Genomic DNA, 26,869 nt, shown 5'->3' with positions numbered 1-26,869 from the left:
CAAAGTATGAGTAAAAAGTAGACCTTTTCTAAAGTACTCAAGAGTAGAGAGTAGTGAGTATTTCACTGTTAAAAGCTGGTTTACATTTAATTTGTGAATGTGTGTAAACGTAACATTCTGTAGTGTATCTAGTTATTGCCTAGCAGGCACACAGCGTGATAAGGTGTTAATATTAGGTTAGATTTAGGTTGTGATGTCAGGTGACCAAAGTTTAATGTCTAGCCAGCGTCTAAGGACATTATTTTGATATCCAATAATGACGTCAAATTACGTTGATATTTGGTCTATATTAGGTTGTTAGAAAGTCCAACGTCGAGCCAACATCTTAAACCAACATCATGTTGACATTGCCAAATACAGACATTTATTCACCAAGTATGGCAACCAAAATCCAACGTCTGATAGAAGTCATAGTGGTAACGTCCACACAACGTCAAGCTCTAACATCATTAGACATTGATGTATGGTTGATTTTAGGTTGGACATTGGACATTGTCTTCGTCCTGACGTTGAGTTCTGACGTCAACCCGATTTTCATTTCCAAACAATATGCAACACCCCGATGACGTTAGGTTACAATGTCAATCTGACATTATGTTAATGTCTTATGCCTGTTGTTTAAGGCCATTTCGGTCATCATACAGTAAACATCCGTCATCTTCTTAACAGTGACCTGCATCTAAACAGTCTCTGGGTCTTGAGGTAGTTTATTATGAGGTGATTTACCTCCTGTGTGCGATCTGATTGGACAGGAATCACATGACTGATTTTTCTAATCCCCATAGACAAGAAAAAATAAAGGAGTGACTGCAGGTTGAAGGACAGTAGTGGAGAAAAAGTACAGATACAGCACTAAAAATGTACCAAAGGGAAAGTAGAAGTACACATTTTTAAAACTACTCAGTAAATTACAAAATCCTGAGCAAAAAAATAAATAAAACTAAATTACAGTAGTTTGAGTATTTGTAATTAGTTACTTTACACCACTGAGTATAATGTTAATGCTGTGTAAATTGTGTTCATGTGTTTCCATAGATGAATATGGCCATGGTGTAAATGTGCAGTACAGTTATGATCTTATTGCCACATTATATTGTTATGATAACTTGATATATACCTTCAGGGATTTCCTGAAAATAAATACCAAAAAAATGCAACTGGAATAATTAAAGCAGTTGCCATCGTCAATCTCATATGAAGCAAGAGATGGCGATGACATATGATGACGCTTGCAGGAGTTGTAGTGGCGTGCCATTTCTTAGGGATCAATTTTAATGGGGTAGGGATACAAAAAATAGAATTGGAATAGAGCCTATATGTCACCATTGACCAATCAGACCCAATTATTAAAACAAAACAGAAGGCTTTGGATAAAAAGACAAAGAGAAAGGAAAGAGAAAGACCACAAGCAGCTGTATCTGACTGTATTTTAATGTCTGTCTATGTTTCAGTGCTTTGAATCTGACTGTTCTTATAAACAGATATTGACAGTCTGTACCCTGTTTGCCTAATAATATTTCTAATCAACTCACTTGTTCTTTTTTTTTTTTTTTTACAGAATATGCATGCATGCATATACAAACAAATACGATAACAAAGAAAACAAAGTAATACCATATCTAATAATAATAATAATAATATTCAAAACAACAACAACAATAATAATAATAATAAATATATTCAAATTTATGCTTTGAACATACTTTCAAACAAAAGTAATATGCACTATGTGAACTACAAAATGACTACCTAATTTATTTGAAAATGATTCAAAATTAGGATCAAAATTAGAAGGAAAATTTGAATAATTATTCAAGGGATAATATTTGTTAATATAATAAGTTTTTTATCATTTAATAATCTAATGCAGCTCATACGTAAAAATAAGTACATGTTAGTATTATTATTATTATTATTATACAATAACGATTAGAATTATGACATTACTACTACAACTACTACTAATAATAATAATAATGATAACAACAATATTTTGCATAATTTGAATATACTTTCAATTAGAACAGTTTACTCATACAAAAACCTACTGTTTTTATCATTATCATCATCGGTATCATTGTTATTATTATTAGGAATATTTCAATACACGTAACACTATGACACACATTATATATATATATATATATATATATATATATATATATATAATATGACAAATTTTCAAGCGTAAACATTAAATAAATACATATAAGTAAACTTTACTCTTACTTTTCAAGTGCTGTTCTTTATACGATAAACTGTTTAATATTCTCTATGTGGTAAAACAAGTGCAATCTACCAAATGTCTCATTTCAGACTCTAAATAACAAAATGTTTCTGTCTTGCTCTTAAAGTCCATGTGAAATCAAAATATACAATGTTTACTTTGCTAGGGCATGTTGTTATTCTTTAGGTGAACAATTAATGCACGCAAATGAATCCACTAAACAAAAAAAGTTTGTTTTGGTAAATTTAAAGTCCGACGATTTGCTTCCGCATCTGAAGTAACGACAAATAGAAATATAACAATACATATATTTACGTCCACGCTGGCAAGCAATAGAAATCTGTTACTTTTTAGAATATGCTTAAAAATTAGCATTACCCCTTGTAATCAGCAGGCATCCTCAGTGTGCAACTAGTGCATCTGTTAAGGTAATCCAGCTTGTGATGTCATGCGCAATCTAATCAAAAAATATTTAGTGATCTTAATCACTGTTAAATTTAGAGGAATAAAACTAATTGTTTCCTTAGCATTTGAAAAAGAAGGCAACACAAAGATGCTAAAACTATACTGAATACCCGAGGTACTTTTATTTTTATACTTCTATATGTCAGTCAGACGCGGAAGAAGCGTCAAAACGCGAGTGACTTACAGTACATGTTAAGTCAATGCAAAGGCACGAATAGACATCCTGCGGCACGATACGCGAGAATGAGGCAGCGCGAATGAGGCAGCACGAGTTGAGCGTTTTGCGCGATTGATGTGCTTAACGTGCGAATCGCTTGATTTCGAAAATCTGACCTTCAGCGATCATTTGGGCTGTGTTAACGAATCAGGAGCTTACTCTTGTGGGGGCGTGATTATGACTTAGCACCTTTTGTTGGTTTCCAGGGGGGAAATTCTCCTGCAGACACTGACAAAAGTTCATCAAACTGGGCTTGGCTCAGTCAGGAGCACCGCTGAAAGCCTCCATCACCCAGGCTACGTTTCTGGAGATTATGAGCTCACAGAGCTGGGTGCACCTCAGAAAGAATCTAGAGGACTCAGACACGGCTCCAAATGAATCAACACTGTTTTTCGGCCTTTGTAAAGAACATAAACACAGCTATTCGTTCAAAATATTCCATGTTAGCCATTTAGCAATGAAGCTACACTCACAGGCAGACAGAAGCCCTCAGAGAGCTGGATGCACCCGAAAGGATCTAATGAACTTAGACACGGCTCCAAACGTATCAACGCTGTTTTTCAGCCTTCATAAAGCACATAAACATAGCCATTGTGTCAATAAAATCCATGTTAGCCATTTAGCAACGAAACTAGAGTCATCGAAAGAAGCCCTGCCCATCATGCAAATCTGTGTTTATTGCTCAGTGAATTTGACGTGAATTTGAAGGAAGTGGATTTGACGCACAAATGAAGCGAGTAAACTCAAAATGTTCATGCGTCTATTTACGTGCGAATATCGCGATTAATGCACGTTCGGTGTGAACACAGCTTTACATTTTAATGGATTGGTTGTCAGTGTTTTATTATTCATCATCTGGGAAAATTTGTTTCGAAAGTGATCCCAATGATAACATTTTTCTCTATCTATATCATAATTTATTTAACACTGACATTTTTTCAGAACAATATCTTTACTATGTTTAGTATAAAAGGGCCTTTAGTTTCCTACGAGGGAATGATGCACAAAATGAAAGCCCCACCCCGACTCAATATTCCATTTCAGTTGGAAGTACTTTACCATACTGATCTAAAAGTCGTAGCTATTTCTGCTTCACAAGGACTTTAGGAGGTGCTAATATAAAATATAAATAACACAAAAGACAAAGATGAGGGCTTTAATAGAGGTATCCGTTACTGATGTCGATGCCGTTGCAGTGTTTGCTGTTGATGCTGAGTGCCTCCTGTTGTATGAAGCGTGGGACGAGTCGGGACGTCTGGTTGTTTTTTCTCCGTTTGTTTTTGCAGATGGTTACATCGTCGTCGTCTTCCTCGGCGCTAGAGGTGTTTCCGTTCACTTCATTGTCCAGTTCACTGCTGCTCAACGGGTCACTGTAGGATGAAGAGGAGTACTCGATTTGTTCAGCGCATGGCGGCTCGTCGTCCTCAAAACAACTGCAGAGAAATGAACAACAATAAGTGTTATTCTTAACTGAAGCTGCTAAGAAAAGACAGTAGCTGCGTTCCAAATGGCACACTATGCACTTATGCACTAGTATGTACTTATGCACTTAAACACTTAACAGCATATTATATGTATGTAGTGTCATCCTAAATTGAACACTCATGTTTTTTTAATAAGTGGAAATTCAAATCGTTTCCCAGATGATGCTTGGCAGTTGCTAAATTAGTAAAATATATGACCAAACTACCAAATAAACCTGCCATCAGTATAAACACATTCACCATTGGGAGGCAAAATAATCACTCTCGTAGGAGAATTTTGCTTTCACAATCCAAAATAAATAAAGTAATCCAACATCAATGCCCTATAGTTCCACCCCTTTCGATACGAGAGCAAAGCAGTGAGCAATGAGTGCCTGAAGTGTCCATCATTCCACAATTCTGTTTAACGGTTGAATAAGTGCATCTTCGTGTAATTAAAGTTTTCAGTGTGGACACACTACTTACACTAATTTTTACTACAAAATGGCATAGAATAGTGTATATGTGATTTGGGACCCACCTAGTGTGATATTAAATATTAAATATATTATTTAAAGGTAAATTCAAAATATGAGTACAATTATAGCAACAATATTAACTATAATAAAAGTTCCCCAGTGGGAGGGGAACTAAAATGCTATGTAGAAAACTTTCATTATGGGGATTTCACCAGAAAGCCAATGATCTGAAGATTAAAGTATAGAAGTATAAAGCTGTCAGATGCATATCGCTAGGCCTCATGTGAGACTAAAAGAGCTTTTTTAGCTGATTCTTTCAACTTCTTCGTTCGATCGTTTGTTTGTTCGTTCGTTCGTTTGTGAAAGCTGCTTAGACAACAAGGGTTACATAGTAATTTTGTTACATAAATACCAAACACTAATAATAATTGAAAAAACACAAAATAAAATAGATTATATATATAAAAAACAACATATAAATAAAATTGTAAACAATAAACACACACTGCCAAATAATTAATATAAGTTAAAATAATATAAAAATAAACTACCAATATGAAAATATATAATCAATCAAATCAAATGAATATATAAGGCATAAGATATAATAATAATAATAATAATAATAATAATTATTATTATTATTATTATTATTATTATTATTATTATTATTAATATTATTAGCAATAACAACATTAATAACATTATTAAAACTATTTTTATTTTATTATTTTACTTTAATAATAATAATAATAATAATAATAATAATAGTTTAACAAAAATATCAAACCATAATAAACATTATAAAGCAGAAAAACATAAACCATATAAAACATCAAAAACAAATAAAAAATTTAAAATAAAAACAAAAAAAGCACACAGCACATTGCTAAATTACTAATATTTAAAAAAAACATATATAATATAAAGAGATATGGATATAAAATGAAATAGTGTAGAAATTAGGCTGCTAATATAAAAATATATAAAAACATTTAATGCAATAATATTATTTAAAAAGATAAAAATAAAAACTAAAAAAATAACCTGAAATTAAAATATAAGACAATATTATTTATTATATTATTAAATGCAATAATATTATTTAATAAAGATAAAAATAAAAACTGAAAAAATAACCTGAAATTAAAATATAAGACACAGCGTTATTATTATTATTATTATTATTATTATTATTATTATTATTATTATTATTATTATTATTATCATTATTATTATTATTATAAAAGATCCATACATACCAAACCATAATAAACATTATGGAAGCACAAAAAATATGAAACTGAACACTTAAAAAATACAAATAAAAACTAATAAAACAGCATAAAGCACATCGCTAAATTACATATATATATATATATATATATATATATATATATATATATATATATATATATATATATATTTTTTTTTTTTTTTATGAAATATGTTTAGATTTTTAGGTATATATATATATTTTTTTTTTTTATGAAATATGTTTATATATATATATATATATATATATATATATATATATATATATATATATATATATATATATATATATATATATATTTTTTTTTTTTTTTAATAAAGCCAAAATAAGCTGTAGTCATCATTTCAGAGTGATATGATTTCAAATGAAAAAAAAAAAACTTGACTGATAGATCCACGAAGGATGAGCTGACCTTGGGTTTTCTGAGCGTTTTGATTGACAGTAAACATAAAGCGCAGTCACACTAATCAGATCAGAACCACAGGGATCCATGGAGAATGCGGATGTGACGAGAAATCTGATTCTGTGTGTTTGTGTGTGTGCGTGCATGTGTGTGTGTGGGTGTGTGCGTGCGCGTGTTCGTGCGAGCACGTGTGAGTCTGTTTATCATTTTCTCTGCCCTGGGTGGAAATTAAAGGGAAAATAACATCTGCCGTGCCACAATGTGAAGAACAACATTGTATTTTCCCCCTCTTCATTATGTGGGGAAGATGAGCCGACGCTCTGGGTGAAAGACAGAGGAGACGTGGCCCTTTCACAAACAAATCACGTCCTCTTGACTCATAAAAATCAACCAATTTGTTATGCGTTTGTCAGAGCGGCAACAGGTGCAGTTTCTCTTCTGCCTTCTGCCTTCACTGATGTCCAAATCACATGCGAGACACTGAACACTTATGGGCATCTGAATATATATTAACCTTCTAAGGTTTAAGGGGGTTTTAGGACTCTGGAGAAATTTTGACATGTCCTGACACTTGGGCTTTACCAATACACATTTAAATAGCTAAAGTCTGATGATATTGTACAGGCTGTGTACATAATATTGTAGCAAAGTTCGTGCTATAGCAGTGTGTGTGTGTGTGTGTGTGTGTTTAAATATATAAGTACACCCATGCACCAAAATAAAAATTCTGCACTGTAAACTAAATTTCAGAATGCACTTGGCATAATAATTAGTAGTAATTTTTAAATAATTGATAATAATTAAAGTACAATTACTTTAATAATTACATAATTATTAAAATAATTAATTATTGAAACAATTATAACTATTTAGTCATTCACGGGTACGATCACAGCCTTGGCTGGTCCCTAAAGCATACAATCACACCGGTGTGATTAGAACGTTCAGAGCACACATAATCAACTGCTCTAATTCAAATCTGACATTGCGCTTTGAGGCACAGAAACCAGTGTTGCCATAGCAGCAGTTATGCTATTGCAAGCAGCAGCAACATGCATACTACATGGAAATGACTGTCCTGTCCTTTAAGCGGACTTTGATTTTGCACATTATAAATATTTGGTCGGTGCATCAAGAAATCAACTTTTTCGTGAGGCACAAGCCATTGAAATGAATGTGTTTCATAGCACAGTGTAACATTTTCCGCGTCTGGCATGAAAGGCGCTTCAGACTGTCCACTGTATGAATAAATGAATAAATATTTACTCAAAGCTGTAGGAGGATGCCTGAATACAGTTTTCACTATAAAATTATGCAAATAAAAGCTATAATATTATTACTATATAGCAAATAATGTAAAATAAAAAACAAAATAAAATAACTCAAAATAAAACTGAATTAATTAAAAAATGTAATTAAATCAACTAAGGTAGTATATATATACATATATATATATAAAAAAATATATATATATATAATAGATATGCTTGGTTAGTAAAAAAAAAAATAGAGAGTGATAGTGGTATATATATATATATATATATATATATATATATATATATATATATATATATATATATATATATATATATATATATATATATATATGATGCAATGGCGCAGTAGGCAGTGGTGTCGCCTCACAGCAAGAAGGTTGTTGGTTCGAGCCTCGGCTGGGCCAGTTGGCGTTTCTGTGTGGAGTTTGCATGTTCTCCCTGCGTTCGCGTGGGTTACCTCCAGGTCCTCCGGTTTCCCCCACAGTCCAAAGACATTTGGTACAGGTGAATTAGGTAAGCTAAATTGTCTGTAGTGTATGAGTGTGTATGAATGTTTTTCACAGATGGGTTGCATCTGTAAGGGCATCTGCTGCGTAAAACATGTGCTGGATAAGTTGGCGGTTCATTCCCCCAGATTAATAAAGGGATTAAGCCGAAAAGAAAATTAATTAATATTAGCGATGCACCAATGTTTTGTCTGTCGAAAATGCAATTTGGCAAAAGTCAGGTTTACAACAAACGGCAATACTAGAACTTTTTTAAAACTTGGGACCCATTTAGAATTTTCTTTTCTAAGCATGTCAGTATCTCTACAGACTGTCAATGTAAATCTTAGTGTCTTTCAATTGCAAAGCAAATGTAGATTACGTACATTGTATAAATACCTGAGGATAATGTTTGCAATACTGGGTTATCAAGATACATGTGTATTCTGTACAGGTTTTTATTTATTTTTGTTAATTTATTTACTAATTTATTAAATATTTTTATTTATCTATTTTCCTTCTTTTCTCTCTTGGATAAATTTAATTGCATCTTGTTTAGAAAGTAGGGGTGGGATTAATATTTGTTTGAATTTCTTTGTAAAATGACTTTGCTATACCTGTAAAAGTTAATAAATAGTGAAAAAACAGATCAAATAAAATAAAAGAAAATGGCATTTGGATAAGTTGGGTGCACAGCTCTATTTATTATATACTTAAATAAAAACAAAAAATTTAATTTACCTAAAAACTTTACTGATAAAAGTCAACAAACACTTCAAAAGTTAAAAAACGCATCAACAACACTACCTCATACTCTGCCATTGTTGTTTTTGTTTTTTGCTTGCCTTAAATGTACTCCTCCATAAACATGTACTATGCATGCGCTTGAAGTCATCAGTTGTCAAATACTTTCGTTTTTCTCACAAAACAATTACAGCGTTTTCAAAAATGTCTGTGTTTTCAGTCACAGAAAATGTCATTGTAGTGTAAGCAAACATAGTGTAAACAAAGTTTCTTGTTTTGGCTGAAAATGTTGTCGTGTAAACAGCCCTTTAATGTCATAAACTGTTCAGGTGATTCACATCTTCATAAAAAATTACCCTCGAGGAGATCTCAAGTCTGTTTGTAGTTTACTTAAAACTTAGTTCACAATTTAATCTAAATATTTATAGTCCACGCCACAGCATGCACTGATCAAAACGCAGAGGCTTGATGTTTTGTGGCACTGCTGGTGATTTTCTGTTTAACTGAAGTCCCAAGCGTAAGAAATGAAAAGAAAAGTGCCAAAAAATCATGTGTTATTTAAAAACTATATAAATGTAAATGTGAAATTATTATTAAAATAAAACCTTGAAATATGTTCAAGCATTCTTAACTAGCACAGCTACACAAAATAATCAATTTATCAAAACAAAAGAAAAAAAAATCTACCTAAAGGAAGAGTTCACCCAAATGACTATTATTTGTTTTTTTTATATTTACAATTTACTCACCCTCAGGTAATTCCAACAAACAAAAACAAATACTATGAAAGTCAGGTTTGCAGTTTACTTTAAAATATCTAAATTATTTTAGAATTTAAATCTTTAGAGTTAAGAGTTAAAAAAGACTAAACAACCAAAAATAATAAAAGGAATCATAATATTATTAAAAGTAAGAGAAAATGACTTACTGAACTATATTTAAACAACACTGGCCCCAAAATGCCAGATTTTTGTTCTGTTGAATATATATGTGCTGAATATTCACAGAAGGAAACAGAAATATTCCCTCTTATTGATGTCTAAGTCACAGTTTGTGGTCTATTGATTCGCCCTGACAAGATCTGGGATTGGTTTTGAATTGTAAACACGAAACATGCTGAAAACAGCAGAAATGCAAAGGCGCTCAGAGGTTACTCAAGGTAACCATAATGAGCATCCGGCTGCTTTCGGCTGTCATACTGACTCCAAAACAGGCCACAAATTGTTCGAAAGTCTTGTTTGTTTATCGCCTGCCGGAATAATAATGCAATCAAACATCTGCATTTGCAATGTGTGCATGTTGATTGCAGGTCAGTTTCAGTAGTTGTCTGCACCACATGTGTGCTCATATTCATAATGACACATGCAAATATTTGCATAATTGTTGAATGGAATGTATAAAATTTAAGCTTGACGTCCTGACATTTGTGCTTTTTTAGGTTTCTAGTTAATATATGACTAGATTATGCTGACACTATATTTACATTGTAGTTACAATAATTTGTAAGCAGCAAGTATGCATAAATGTGATAAGTTAATAAATAAATATATTTTCAGGCACAGAAATACTGCAAAGCTTTTCTCTACTGAATGAAGATGTGGCAAGAGGTTTTGCAATAAATTGACGCACATAAAATACTATACAGTACTCTTTTGGGTAAAACAAAACAAACTGAAGTGAACCGAACCAAACTGAATGAAATGGAATCGAACTGAACTGTACAAAACTGAGTTAAAAAAAAAAATATTGAAAAAATACCAGTTAAATAAAATAGAACAATTTAGATACAAAATCAAAGGTATGTGTATGATTAGTAAAAAAATAAAATAAAGCCTAATAAAATAATTAAATTAAATTAAATTAAATTTTAAAATAATAATAAAAATTGTCCGTGGTGTATGTGTGTGAGTAAGTGTGTATGGATGTTTCCCAGCAATAGGTTGCAGCTGGAAAGGCATCCGCTGCATAAAACATATGCTGGATAAGTTGGTGGTTCATTCCGCTGTGGTGACCCTTGATTAGTAAAGGGATTAATAAAGCGGAAAAGGAAATGAATAAATGAATGAATATTTGTAAAAATCAAATATTTGCTGATTTGTAAAAAAAAAAAAAAATGAAACAAAACAAAAAACAAAACAAAACTATTTTTTTTCAACAGTCTACAGAAAAAACCATCAAGATCTCACACTTAATACACTACAATTACTATGGTATAAATACAGCACTACAACAGACAAAAGAGAGAGATCGAATTAGAATGTCTTTTATCAGTTTAATAATGATTTGATCAGCTGTAGTTTAGAAATTTGATCCTCTAAGGGCTTATTATGCGTTCTCTGTCACCAGCTTGTGGATAGACAACATCAACCGTCTTTGCCCTGCTCAGTTTGACAGGCTGATGGATGCCCACGCAATGCATCATAGAAGTTATAAATATTTTAAAATAGACACTATTCCTATAAATAAACTGCATAGTTGCAATCTAAAAAAACCCATTTTCACCTAAAAAAGCCTCAAAAGTACATTATGTTGTCCAACAGCTGCAATATTTGTCAAGCTGTAGTGAGTTAAAGCCTAAAACTCTATGAAGATGCATGGCTACAGTTTTTATTATAAAATTATGATAATAATAATATTATTAAAAATAAAATAAAATAAAATAAAATTAAGTAAAATTAAATTAAATTAAATTAAATTAAATTAAATTAAATTAAATTAAATTTAATTTAATTAAATTTAATTTAATTTAATTTAATTTAATTTAATTTAATTTAATTTAATTTAATTTAATTTAATTTAATTTAATTTAATGTTATTAAAATGGACATGCATAGTTAGTAAAAAAAAAAAAAAAAGTTTAAGTAACTGAAATAAATCCACAAGAAAGTAAATGCATCAACCCTTTTCTCTACTGTATGAGGAGATCCAGATCATTAACTACAGAATGATGGCAAATCAAGCAGCTCCTCAGTTCACAAAAAACAATACTTTCATGTAACAGTTGTGCGACGCTCTTTTATTGCAAAATGTGCATGTGAAGAAATATTGTGATGAATTCTGATGGCCTATATTCAGAATAACAATGCAATCAACATCAGCATATACTATGCATATTTGTGCATTGCAGGGTCACTTTCAGTATAACATGTATTCATTTATCGGCCTGCGCCACACACTCACACAAACACATGTGCTCATACTCATAAAACATGGCGGGGGCCTTGTAAATATTTGCATAATACTTGACTGAATGATATATTTACTTAGCAACTATCAGGAGTGGGATTCAATATTCTGGGCGAGATGATAAATAGAGGAACGCTAGTGTTTCAGAAACACGTCGACCAATTTAGCCAGCCAACAGAGATGTGTGAAGATCATTAAAACTAAATAGAGGAGTTTTGTGGAGCTGTTCCTGCGACTGCGAGCCTTTCTGCTTGGTAATAGTGCAATTCGTGAATTATCAAACGTATAGCAAACACAAGACAGAAGTTATTTCTGCAGTGTAAATACACACAGACAAGCACGGCTGGGGAAAACCGAAAGTAGGGCAGAACAAATGTGTTTCTTTACATCAGATGAAGGTTTAATAGATCAGATGTTATTTATTTAAAGCTTGTTAAACATATAACAAAAAATAAATAAATAATTAAAACCAAGATGCTAAAAAAATAAAAAATACTATACTGAAAAAATAATAAAACAAAATAAATTATTATTTGGGCAGAACAAATAATTATTTACATCAGATGAAGGTTTGACACAGTTGATCAGATCTTATATATTTTATGCTTGTTAAATTTATAACATAAACAATAAACAAAAAGCAAAATAGATCCTGAAAAAATAAATTAATAAAATAAAAATATATATTTTATGCTTGTTAAATATATGACAATAACAAAACAAAAAAGAAAAAAAAGAAAAAAAGATACTGAAAAAAAAAATATTAAAATAAAATAAAAAACCAAATGGAGGAAAACTGAAAGAGCAGAACAAATGTATTTCTTTAAATCAGATGAACATTCGATAGATCAGATGTTATATATATTTTATGCTTGTTAAATTTATAACAAAAACAATAAAACAAAACAAAGAAACTGAAAAAATTAAATAATAGAATAAAATTAAAAGATGTTAAATATATAACAAAACAAACAAACAAAAAAAAAACTAAATCAAAAACAAAAAAATTAAACAAACAAAAAATAAGCAAAACAAAAAAGATACTGAAAAATAAAGATAAAATTAAATAAAACTATATTAATATTTGTTAAATGTTTAACAAAATAAAAAAATAAAAAAATAAAAACTAAACAAAACAAAGATCAGATGAATGATTGGTAGATCAGATGTTATATATTTTAAGCTTGTTAAATATATAACAAAAACAAATAAAGGTACTGAGAAAAATAAAATAATATAATTTAATTAAAAAAGAATGTAATAATAATCAAAAAACAAAGCAAAACAAAAAATGAAAAAAACTAAACAAAACAAAAAAGATACTGAAAAAATAAATAAAAATAATGAAACAAAATATAATCAAATAAAGAATAAACAAAACAAAATAAAGCAAAGCATAACATAACAATAGCATGACATAACAACATAACATAACATAACATAACATAACATAACATAACATAACATAACATAACATAACATAATAACATAACATAACATAACATAACATAGCATAGCATAACCATAACATCAGGTGAACATTTGATAGATCAAATTTTCTATATTTTAAGCTTGTTTTCATTTTATTTAATTGTAAGCAGTGTGTGTGTGTGTGTGTGTGTGTGTGTGTGTGTGTGTGTGTGTGTGTGTGTGTGTGTGTGTGTGTGTGTGTGTGTGTGTGTGTGTGTGTGTGTGTGTGTGTGTGTGTGTGTGTGTGTATTGATCTCTGGCTCATGATGGTTTCGGTCAGAATTTATGGCATCATATAGAACCTAATGGCATATTATAGAGGATGGTTGTAAAGAATTATAGGTTGGGGTCAAAGGTGATCAAACATATGAGGCCGGAATTGATAATACGCTTTTAAAGGTCAAGGATGGGGATTAAAAAGCTCTCTCCTTTATATTATATTATATTATATTATATTATATTATATTATATTATATTATATTATATTATATTATATTATATTATATTATATTATATTATATTATATTAGTTACAGTGATAGTAAGATTATAAAACTCACACTGTTATAAAATGCATTTAGTTAATTTGTGCATGTACAATAGCAGAAAAAAATCTTTTTGTAATTATGTGTGATATCAATCAGATTTTCCGTCAAAACAGTTGATTAGTTGAGCAACATAAATACTTAAAAACTTTTTCCCTAAAAACAACAAAACAACAACCACATTCTTCAAACTCGCCTAAGATTACTTATCACTTATAAATGTGATTTTTTTTTTGTGTAACTCAACAACAAATATTTTATTGAAAGAAGTCATTTTCTCATTTAGTCTCCCGTTGCTTGTCTATTGTTTATGAACAATAGCAGAATATTAATGATTTGCACTCTGCAATTATCATGTCGTCTCATCAACACATCCCAAAGTAATCAGAATCAACAAACCCCAACAAACAACGGAAATCTTCATCTCTTCCTGACCAACAATAAACCCGCAGGTCATTAGCATTCACCCCTTGGCCGCTTAATAAAGACACGCAGCAGACGGAATTTTAAAAGCCTCATTTTGTGGAAAGAAAAAAGAGAAGAAGAAGAGAGATTTGGTTGAGCTCTGAGAATACATTTGATACATTTCTGCTCTATTCAAATCAGAAAAGCAGAAAGTGATGAAACAAATGCACCAGGCGTTCAGACATGAAGCTACTGTTTCTGAAACGAGAGAAAGATGCATTCAGTATCACTGTATTCGTGAACAGCCAATGTTGAATGGTACAGTTGGAAGTTACAGCAACTTCAATACTTATATTTGCCAGCAGAGGCTCATTGTGAATATGTACCCCATATACATTTCCAGAGAGCACAAATTATGTAGCCAGGTGTACGTATGGCTGCATTTCCCCTTTAAAACGAATGCTACGGTATGATGCCACCGTCTGCTTCCTTTTCATGCTACCAGCTGAATTGTTCAGTCAGTCAGTTAGTCAGACAGTAAGTCAGTCAACAACGACAACTGGCACAAATGTCACTTGCGAGAGAAATTTGAGAACTCAAAAAGCATACACAACGGCCTCTGGTGTGTATTTTGCGAATACAAAAACTGCAAGAAAGCGTACTCCTGAGATGTATTTCAAGCTCTCCAGAAATGTATACAGGGGTACACATCCATAATGAGCCTGGGTTAATATTTGCTTATACACTCACCGGCCACTTTATTAGGTACACCTTACTAGTATTGGGTTGGACCCCCTTTTGGCTAAAGAACTGCCTTAATCCTTTGTGGCATAGATTCAACAAGGTACTGGAAATATTCCTCAAAAATTTTGGTCCATATTGACATGATGGCATCACGCAGTTGCTGCAGATTTGTCGGCTGAACATCCATGATGTGAATCTCCCATTTCACCACATGCCAAAAGTGCTCTATTGGATTGAGATCTGGTTACTGTGGAGGCCATTTGCGTACACTGAACTCATTGTTATGTTCAAGGAACCAGTTTGAGATGATTTGCGCTTTATGACATGGCGTGTTATCCTGCTGGAAGTAGCCATCAGAAGATAAGTACATAGCTCTGTGTGACAAAGAGTTAAACCAATCATAACTTAACTCTGGATTATCACACATGAGTTCAACATCTGTTCATTTGGGACCTGCCTGACAAAGTAAAGTTGAACAAAAAGATCCTCAAAAACATCATGCCGAGATCCGAGTAATTCAGAAAGAAACTAAATGAGATCTACCAGTCTGGAAAAAAGTTATAAAGCCATTTCTAAAGCTTTAAGACAGCAGCAAACCACAGTCAGAGCCATTATCTACAAATGGCAAAAAAACATGGAACAGTAGAAAACCTTCCTTGGAATGACCAGCCTGACCAAAATTACCCCAAGAGTGTAGCGACAACTCATCACAAAGACCTTACAACAACATTAAAAGAACTGCAGATCTCACTTGTCTCAGTTAAGATGAGTGTTCATGACTCCACCATAAGAAAGAGACTGGGGAAAAATGGTTTGCAAGGCAGAGTTTAAATAGAGCATAAAGACTTGACTCAGCTTTGGCAAGACCTTTGAGAAAATACTTTCTGACAAGACAAAATAGAAATTTTTGGACGGTATGTGTGTGTGTCTGTGTTCCATCATGTGTGGCATAAAGTTAACACTGCATTTCAGAAAAAGAACATCATACTTCATACATCCATAACAGTACCATTCTGTGTACCAAAATATTCTGAAAGAGAATGTTTGGCCATTTGTTCGTAAACTCAAGCTGAAGAGAACTTGGGATGACATTGAAGTGGCCTAGTCAAAGTCCTGACCTGAATCCAACTTAAATGCTATGGTATGACCTTAGAAAATGCAGTTCATGCCCCAAAAAATCCTCCAATGTGGCTGAATTACAACAGTTCTGCAAAGATGAGTGGGTCACAGAGCTGTGACACTCATTGAAAATGCTTGATTGAAATTGTTGCTGCTAAGGATGGCCCAACCAGTTAATATGTTTAGGGGACTACCTCAGTTCACTTTTCTGTCTCTCCTACACACTGGTGTCAGCCCAATTTAATTATTCAACAAAAATGAGAAAATCTGTCAGAATAAATGTTTATTTTTCCAATATAAAAAAGTTATTTGCGGTATTAAAGAAAAAAAAAACCCGATATAATATTTTTGCAGGAGATATTCTATATTTTTAATGCAATATATAATACACAGTATTGTTGGTTTATGTCAAAGTCCCTTTAACTCAAGTCATTTCACTTGGAGGCCATCTTTGAAATGCCTCTTGGGCAGTATGCTCGGGCATTCTGTTTGAAGGGGGAAAACTACTTGCCAAGATTACGATTACATTACATATTATGATTAACCAATAAAATTAAACAACAACTGTCTATTTATTTCATTTTTAAATGTTCGTATTACACAAAATCTGCAGAAACTGATGTCTAGTCTAAGCCCCTCCCCTGGAGAATTGTCATTTCAATAACGATTGCTGATTGGCTCCTGAGATCGCTGATTGACATACCACTCTGCTTACATACTGATTTTAGCATACTATGGGAGTATGCGGTTTCGGACGCAGCCCTAGTCTTTGTTTATGTTAAATGGCTTCTAAAACTGAACTTTTTTACAGTAATAATAAGGATAATAATAACAATAATAAATATTACTATTATTATTTATACACTTTAATTATAATAATAATAAGTATTTTCATTATTATTATTTTTATTATAAATATTACTAATTACTAATGTGATTATTATTATTATTATTATTATTATTAATAAATAATTATTTTTATGAATCTTATTATGAATATTAATATTATTATGTACTTTAATAATATTATTATTGATATAATAATAATAATAATATTATTATTAATAATAATAATACTACATATAATAATACATATAATAATGTTTGTATTATTATTATTTATATAATTTAATAATATAATACTAAAACTAATAATACTACTACTAATAATAATAATAGCAGCGATTTCTGTTAAAAAACTGCATGAAGTTTGTCTGAACATTATTTGTCCAGGACAGATACAAAAGAATTGAAAGTTCAGGCATCTTTCCACATTAAATCACATGTTGGCAGCACAAAGCTTGATGTTAATAATATTAGAGATATTTTGACTGCTAAAAATGCAGAAGCATGATTTAATTACTCTTAAAAAGCAAGTTAAGTGTATCCGGAGAGACGCTGATTCGGAACCACATGCCATGTAATTGCTTCTAAAATCCCCTGGTAAAGACCTGGACCAGAAAATAAATTTATAAATAAAGTGAAATATCATGAACTACTTACAATGGATTACAGTTTCACATCTATGAACCACTTGTGAGGTAGATAAATGGATTAAACAGGCTCTTGTGTTGGACGTTTCAGGAAACAACAGGATCTTTTGAGATTTTACAGACAAGACTGCAAAAAAATACTTTTCTTACTAAGAGTCTTTGTGTTGTTTCTAGTTCAAATATTGAAAAAGTCTTAAATCAAGAAGCACAGTAAAAAAAAAGAGTTTTTTGTTAGAAAAAAAAACGTGTAGAATTTAATAGATTTATTTATATATTTTTTTTATATAAAACAAGCAAACTTATCTGCCAGTGAGGTAAGGAAAATAAAATGATTAAAATTACACAAACCACACTGGCAGATTATTTTGTTTGTTTTAAGGGGAAAAAAATCACTTAAAGTTTATGTATTATTTTTGAAAATAAAACTAAAATATAATAAAAATAAAAATAAATAAAAATGTTTTTTTTTACCTGTCTAGAAAATGCTGCTTGCTAGAAAAAAAAAATGTAAACATGTATGTACCAGTGCTGTATGTACCAGTGCTTAATTAGAGTCGGATCTTTCGGAATCCTGTTCCGGAAAATGTCAGATATTCGTGTTTTATATTCCAGTATTTAATTTAATGAATCCGGCATTAACTTGTGCATGGTGACTAACAATGTGTGTGTATCTGTGTGTGTGTGTGTGTGTGTGTGTGTGTGTGTGTGTGCGTGTTGTGTGTGTGTGTGTGTGTGTGTGTGTGTGTGTGTGTGTGTGTGTATGTGTGAAAATGCGAAAATAAACAATGGCATAGTGGCCTACCTAAATAATATTTGTATTTTTATAACAGTAAAGATGCCGTCACACATATTTTCATTTTTTAAAATCACAAGTAAATCTGATAATGAGCCTGATCAAAAGAGATCTTGAGAAGATGGAACTGCGCGAATTGATCAGGATAGTGTGAGACAGAAGCAAAACTTGATCTCAAGTCAGACAGAAAACATGACAGAGTGGGTAACTGTGCGCTCTTCTTGAAAATTAGACTGAGTGAGTCATTTATTTATTTACTTGGCACCACTGTAAAAGTCAATAAGTTAAGTTACCTCAAACCATTTGAGGAAACCAATTGCAACAAATCATTTAAGTTCAAAAACCAATCCTAATGAATACTGTGAACTTAATCCATTTGAGTAAACGAAGCAATTTGAGCTTAGTAAAACCCAATAAATGAAGATAACTCAAACCAACTGAGTACTGTAAAACCCAATAAGTTAAGGCAACTCCAAAGATTACTCCAGTGTAGTAACCAAATAGTACTTGATGTGTGAAGGAATGGTGGAAGAAAGTAGTTCCTCTTACACAATGTTTTTTTAGACTCTCTGTATTTGATTTTTTTTTTTTTTGTATACACACAATCATGACATTGTACTTACTACCACATCATTACAAATGATGGCCACTTGATCATTACATTGAAGTAATGAGGTATTTAATTAACTCATTATCTTCAACACTGAGTTTAAAACTCTTTTCAAATGAGTAGAATTAACTTTCAATACATTTTGAGTTAACTGCACTCATTTTATTTGATAAAGTTGACTGTTAGGTTTTACAGTGGAATAGTCAAGTGAACTGAATAGGGATTATTCATACGATTTATGTTTGTTTAACTACCCATGACTGACCTATAATGTTATATGGCACAAAATAATTAAAGACTGTTCAGTAATGTGATGTTTTTTTTTTGTTTTTTTTTTGCTCTGTCACCGTTATATGACGTCATGTTCTGGGAAAACTGAAATGGTTCGCTCGTCGTCAGTCACAGTAACTTTTATTTTCTGGTTTTGTTCTGGGAATTATTCATTTACAAATTAGCACAGATATACAGTATATTACTTATGAATTTAAGTTATGAATTTAAATCAACTACTAGTAACATATTACATTACAGAATTTGTAGTCAGTAGGCTAATATAATCTCTTGGACTACATATTTATACTTTGGTAATGTAATCTGAGCACTTTTCAGATGACCTTTAACCCTTATTTGATGTCACATACATTGAAGTGAGGTAATCTTGTAGATATTATGAGAAATACAACAGCAAAAAAAAAAAAAAAGCAAAAGTTCCTTGATTATTACGCCAGAATAATCTACCTATATAATTACAACCTTTCTTTTTCTGTCAGTCTTAATACATAATGTAATTACAGAAGAGTCAAGCTCTAAATAGAAAATATGATTGAAACTACTTTTTTGAATTTTGAGATGCTAATGGTCTAATCCGATTGAATGATTTATGCTAAGCTAAGCTAAAAGTGCTCCAGTAAGACCCCGAGATTGGATGAATGGATTAAAAAAATTGTAAAACTCAAGTTTAACTACAGGGAAGATGTAAAATGACTCTATTTCCCTTCAAAATTGGATTGTTCCTTTGATGTTATATAAACCCTCTCCGTTGAATGAAATTGTGAAGAATCACAAATGTATACAAGTGCCAGGTTTTTACTGACTTCTTATGAGAAACATCTCCACACCTATTCCAACACCTTGACACATCCGTTAGTTTCATTCACTCACTGACTACGCCGTCGGCAAACGAGTCTCTCCTGTACATTTCATCTTGCTCTCTAGCTCTTCTCCGGCTCCATTTCTCATCCTTGCCTAAAGTTGAAAGCTTTAGTCAACCATGAAACCCATTTGATCGTGAGACACATAGGAGATCTTCAGAAGCATAAACAAACAAGAGACGCGCGAGAACAAACATCCAGCAGCTCACGATTGATAATTATAATTGAAATATTTCCTCGACAGTTCCATCTGAACGTTTCATCCGTCCGCTGTCATCCAACAATAAGAAACCGAGGCAACTTGCGAAACTTCTTCCATCAAAAGTTCCCACAAACTACATTAACTTCATTAACTCGCCCTTCAGCAAACTGAGCAAGGTTGAACCTGCCAGTTTGCTCCTTCATTTCAATTTATTTAGAGCAGTTAAGAAGTCTTTAGAGAGAAATAGGCCTGCTTTCCAAAGTAGTCTCCATCCAGTTAGTATTTGTCTGAGGGAAAGGCCGCTTTATGAATTTAAATATTAGCGATTATTACCTCATTGGGCCTGGGTTATGTTTGTGCATTCTGAACAACCCATGTTTGTTTTTAGAATTATGTTAAATGTATTCTTCTTAAATAGTGTATCTGTGGGTCAGTATTTGTTGGTCATGTTCAGATTTTTAATTCCTTTATTGGTTTAATTCATTAATTTCTTCATTTCTTCATTAAAGGTGCAGTAGGTGATCTGTCAAAATGCTAACCGTTAGCATAATGGCTTTGAAAACACAGTCCCTCCCCTGCCGTCCCATGCCTCCTGAAATCACGAACAAGCTCCTTAAAGATGTCTAAAAAAAACAGTTCAGCTATGGTGTCATTCTTCCTCCAGCGTGAAAAAAAGTCCAATATTGATTCAGGATTTTAAAAAGATTTGATTCAGCATTTGTTTTTACTGCTGTCACTCTCTAGTGTGCATGTGAACGCGCAGACGGCAGATCAGTCTGCATGAACAGGAATGCGTAGATGTACATTTGTTGACAGACAATTTGGGCTACTTATCAGAACTATGGGAATTATAGGCCTAGCAAGTTTTGAACATTTTTTAGTCTTATGCCCTGCCCAGAATATAAAAATACATATAAATACATTTAGACCATTTACTTTAATCTGTACTATTGGAATGTGAAGAGACTTTCAACCAGCACAATACAAAATGTTTCTGAAGACAATCACCTACTGCACCTTTAAATAATTTGCATAACAGACCCAACATCTTTGTAAATGAATTAAAAACAGATAATCAGAACGGCCGTTGCTCATTCACTAACGTTACTTTAGATCTAGTATTTGAATGATTTTGTAGCGTAATATCGAAAGTGATGACAAAACAGGTAATTTTGCTCACCTTTTAAGATTAAAAGGCTGAACGGCATAATATGTCATCAGTCTAAAGACATTTCTCAGTATTTCTCTGTTGCAGTCGGGAAATCACAATATTACTATATTACTATGGTATAATAACTACACTACAACTTAAAAAAAGACAGAGATCAACGTAGAAAGTCATTTACCTGTTTAATAATGATTTGATCCGCTGTAGTTTGAAATTATGCTGTTTTTCTCTTAGGGCTTACTATGAGGTTTCTGTCTCCATCTTGTAGATGAACATAATCATCTGTCTTTGCTCAAAAACAGGCTAATTACCACCAATGTGGTGTCGCTCAGAAATTATAAATACTTTAAATTAGGCACTATTCTTATAAATAAACTACATACATCACACACACACACACATATATATATATATATATATATATATATATATATATATATATATATATATATATATATATATATATATATATATATATATATATATATAATAAGGTTAGGGTAATTAGGCAAATCATTGTATAACAGTGGTTTGTTTTGTAAACAATCATAAAAAAATATTGCTCATATAAGAGGCTAATAATATTGACCTTAAATAGTTTTTTGTTTCTTTTTTAAATCAAAACTGCTTTCGGTCTAGCCGAAATAAACAAATACGACTTTCTCTATAAGAATAAATATTATAGTAAATAATGTGAAAAATTCCTTGCTCTGTTAAACATCATTTGGGAAACAAACAAAAAAAAAAAAAAGACAGATGGGCAAATAATTTTGTCTTTAACTGCATATATATATATATATATATATCTATTTATATATATATATATATATATATATATATATATATATATATATATTTATATATATATATATATATATATATATATATATATATATATATATATATATATATATATATATATATATATATATATATATATATATATATATATATATATATATATATTAGTTGAAGACAAATTAGACCATTTTGGAATTCATTAAGCTGATCTCCATGTATAGCAGGAGCACTTTTAGCTTTAGCATAGATTATTGAATTAGATCATTAGTATCTTGCTCAAAAAACGTCTAAAAATAAATGTCGAATTTTAAGCTTGACTCTTTTGTAGTTACATTAGTCTAGCACATATAACCACAGAAAAGTCTAGCTTAAATAGGTAAATTACTCTTTGGTCATTTTTGAGCGACATGCTAATGGTCCAATTCAATTCAATGATGTGCTAAGCTAAGCTAAAAGTACTTCTCCCTGACCAAGAGATCAGATGAATGGATTAAAAATGGTAAAATTCAACAATTTAAGTTTTATTTCTAGAACTACAATAATATTATAATAAATCTAAATAAAGTTTTTATATCGAAACAAAATAGTGAATTGTCAATAACAATTTTACTTGAGCCACTTTTATACATGATTTATTTACACGAAATGTATCCGTTTGTGCAATTTTTCTTTTCTACATAAATGTTAAATTGATTAATTTATTTGACTAACTTTCTATTGGAAATCCATTCACACAGCTGATGTACGAAGCTCTAAAGGCATAGCTCAATTAAATTTATTTATTTGTACATTTGAGTCTCTTTACCTACCCCAGTTAAAAATTGATTTGCAAATATTCCAGCAGAAGCAGTGAAGCGATAGAGCGTAGGGGAGCTGCGTTAATTGTTTAGCACCTCTGAAAGTTTGCCAGAAACTTCATATTGCTTCGTTGTTGAGCTGCACGTTTAATTATCAATGCACAATTAGACAACCTCTCCAAAAGAATCATTACAAGTGCGCTTAAAATTCCGAGCGTTGCGGTGTGCTGTAAACTGAAAGCTGCAGCAGCGTTCAGACACACAGGAGGAGGAGAGGCAGATAAGAGCCTCAAACAGCGGATGAGTGGCACTGATTTTAATGCTTCGTGGAGATGTTTTCTGGCAGATCTCTTATGAGGTGTCTGTAATAGTTTGTGAGAGCACACACTGTAAACATGAGCGACGGGGTGCGTGTGTGTGGAGCGATGGCCATTTCCCAGGAGAGAGAGAGAGAGAGCTGATTCAATCTCTGACTCCCGCCATCACACATACACACACACACACGGTGCACACACAGCTTGCCCTGGCTAATCTGCAAATTAAATTATTTCTGGAATTTTGAAATCCAGCTGTTTTTTTGAGCATTTTGAGGAGACAGAACTCACTGTACCTTAAAGGAACACTCCACTTAAAAAGGCTCATTTTAATAGTCCCCAGAGTTAAATAGTTGAGTTTTACCATTTTTGTATCCATTCAGCCTTTTCAGCACTTTTAGCTTAGCTTAGCAAAGATCATTGAATCAGATTAGACCACTAGCATCACGAAAGAGATACATCTCTATTAGGTAATTTTCCAACCCAGGCTCATTATGGATACATACCCAGGTCTACATTTCTGGGGACAATGAAATACGTAACTTGAGGTACGTGTGCTCGCAGTATTTGTTTTTAAAAATCCACCAGAGGCCACTTTGTATGATTTTTGATGATCTCAAATTTCTTTCTAACATTACTAACCTCTCGCCATTTTCACTAGCTACAATTTTATTGTTGGGAAAAATATTTCATATATATTTACTTTGGCTTGCTAAAATGACTTGATTTAAATGATGTGTTATGTCTACATGCCTCTTTACCTTTTTATTTCACATGACTTTTAGGGCTCAACACAAAGTATTTACCCATTTTTTCTCTGACCACATCAAACTAATTATTTCCTTGCCACAATTTTAAAAATTAAGTCAAAACAAGCTAAATATAGCTGTGCAAATACACTTTTTATTCAACAAAAATGTTCTTAAAAACAACTGACATTTAAAAAAATATATATTCTCATTTATCTAAAACTCTACACAGCAGTTTGTCCAGGCTAAAGATCCCAGATCATCAGGTAACTACAGATAAATGGAGAGTAATCTCCTGTTAAAGCAATGTTATTGTAAAGGGTGATAACTTAACTACATTAGCAAAAAAAACTGCAAGCAAAAGAAAGCAGGAGAAAAACATTTTGTGTGCGATAATAAAAGGATGATCACGTGTCCACGGTTAACCGCTTTTTTTCAATCTGTTTCAAAGAGAAACAATCACACCAGTTGCATTTTAAAGCACTGTTGTTTTGTGCAAGGAAACAGGAACTTTTAAGCATTCGTGTGTTTCACATCAGCTGTGCCTCGCTTACAATGTCTGTGAGCAAGGATCGCCTGTGTCTCACTCAGCGCCCGATCATCCTCTCATTAGGTATTCACCTGCTTTCTTTTTTTCACGTGCTTCTCGGTTCTTAGATCACATTTGCACGCATATTGACAAACGGTCTTGAACTAAATTTCTAATCTTCAGGGACAAGGCAGCTCTGGCAACTTCAAAAATATTTTCAACCAGCCAAAGTGGCGGGGGTGTCTGTCTAAAGCCTGGTTTATACTTCTGCGTCTAGTGATCAGCGTGACCCACGGCGCATGCAACAGGCATAGCTGTGCATTCATACTTCTGTGAGCTGTCTCTGTTGCTCTGCAATGACACTTCCAAAATGCTAGTTGGCAGTGAGGTGTCTATGTTCCTCTGTGTCGAGTTTCTTTGCTGGTGTTTTGTTTTTTTCTGAATGCTTCCTTAATGTACAAGTGGTTTAAACTCGCTCATTTTTGAGCAGTTTATGCAGTTTTTGAGAGGTGCTCGTCAGGCGAGGGCTATGCGTCTTCGCGCAGGCCGTGCCGTAGCATACACCTGCGCTTGACGCTGAAGTAAAAATCAGCCTTAAGACAGCTACCCACATTTGGCAGGCTGGCAGGTGTTAATGTCAAGCCCTGTTCACCAGCATGTAAATTGTCTCTCTATGCCAGGGGTGGCCAACCCTATTCCTGGAGAGCCACCTTCCTGCAGATTTCAGTTGCAACACATATCAAACAAACCTGAACCAATTAATTAGGACCTGAATATCACGTGATAATTACAGGTAGGTGTGTTTGATATAGGTTGCAACTGAAATCTGCAGGAAGGTGGCTCTCCAGGAACAGGGTTGGCCACCCCTGCTCTATGCGGCTGTGTGATATCTCAGCACTTTATCACGTCCTCCAACCCACCAGGGGGCGCACATATTGCCCTATACTCCTCAACATAAGATGGCAGTAGTGACTCTTGTTCCTCTAAACTCTCCTGTAATCAGCGTAATCACCACCACCTGTTCTTTGCCCTATATAAGACTGCTTTGTACCCTGCTCTATTTTCAGTCCTAAACCCAACCTCTTGCTGCCTCATCCAGTTTCCAGTTAAGTTGTTCTCAAGACTTTTTTGCTTGCTATTTTGCTGGTTGATTGTTCTGAGACCCTCGTGTCTATTTTATTTTGTAAGTATTTTTAGGAAGCTTGGCTTTCCTATTTTTTTTTTGTACTTTTTCAACCCTGGCTGTAGAGAGATATTATCTCTCCTTTTTGTCAAATTCTTTTCAGTAAAGACTATATTATTATTTTTTTTTAATTCATACATTGTGGACTAAGTTTGTTCCTCCTCTGCTCTTGGGCCACTAGTTGCTTACTTAGCTCATCTAGTAAGAACTACTGCTAACCACACCGTAGACCTGGGTTCGATCCCCACTCAGATCATTACAGGCTGCTTTCCCTGTGTTCTACATTTAAAATAATGAACTTCATTTCGCAAGAAAGAACGTTTGGTTTAGCAACACATGCTTATAATTTGAATTTTGAGATTTTATTTTAGAGAGCAGGGATGAGGTTCAGCGATTTTTCTGTGTCTGATTCAGGCTCAAACTAATACCACTATACTACACTGACATTATTCACACAACAGAATGGATGCTAGTAGAGGCATGACATTTCTGGTGACTTTGAGCTGTGTTAGCCAGGTAGCAAAATAAAATCAAGGTAAGATACTGTATGTGATTTATTTATTTATTTATTTCAA

General features: G+C 32.4%; 1 protein-coding gene across 18 annotated transcripts in view; it reads right to left on the bottom strand.

Moving 5' to 3' along the window:
- Positions 1 to 3,475: 3,475 nt before the first annotated feature.
- Positions 3,476 to 26,869, bottom strand: part of agbl1 (AGBL carboxypeptidase 1) — a 395,384-nt gene continuing 371,990 nt past the window's right edge. For all 18 annotated transcript variants that reach the window (XM_087311870.1, XM_087311857.1, XM_087311865.1 and 15 more), the window contains one exon: positions 3,476 to 4,342. In XM_087311870.1, the coding sequence (XP_087167996.1) occupies positions 4,066 to 4,342 (277 nt within the window). In that variant the 3' untranslated portion in view covers positions 3,476 to 4,065. The remainder of the gene's footprint in view (positions 4,343 to 26,869) is intronic.

Source organism: Danio rerio, chromosome 25 (assembly GCF_052040795.2).
Source record: "Danio rerio strain M-AB ecotype USA chromosome 25, GRCz13ab, whole genome shotgun sequence".
NCBI classification, from domain to species: domain Eukaryota; kingdom Metazoa; phylum Chordata; class Actinopteri; order Cypriniformes; family Danionidae; genus Danio; species Danio rerio.
This window is presented reverse-complemented; position numbering and strand designations above follow the sequence as displayed.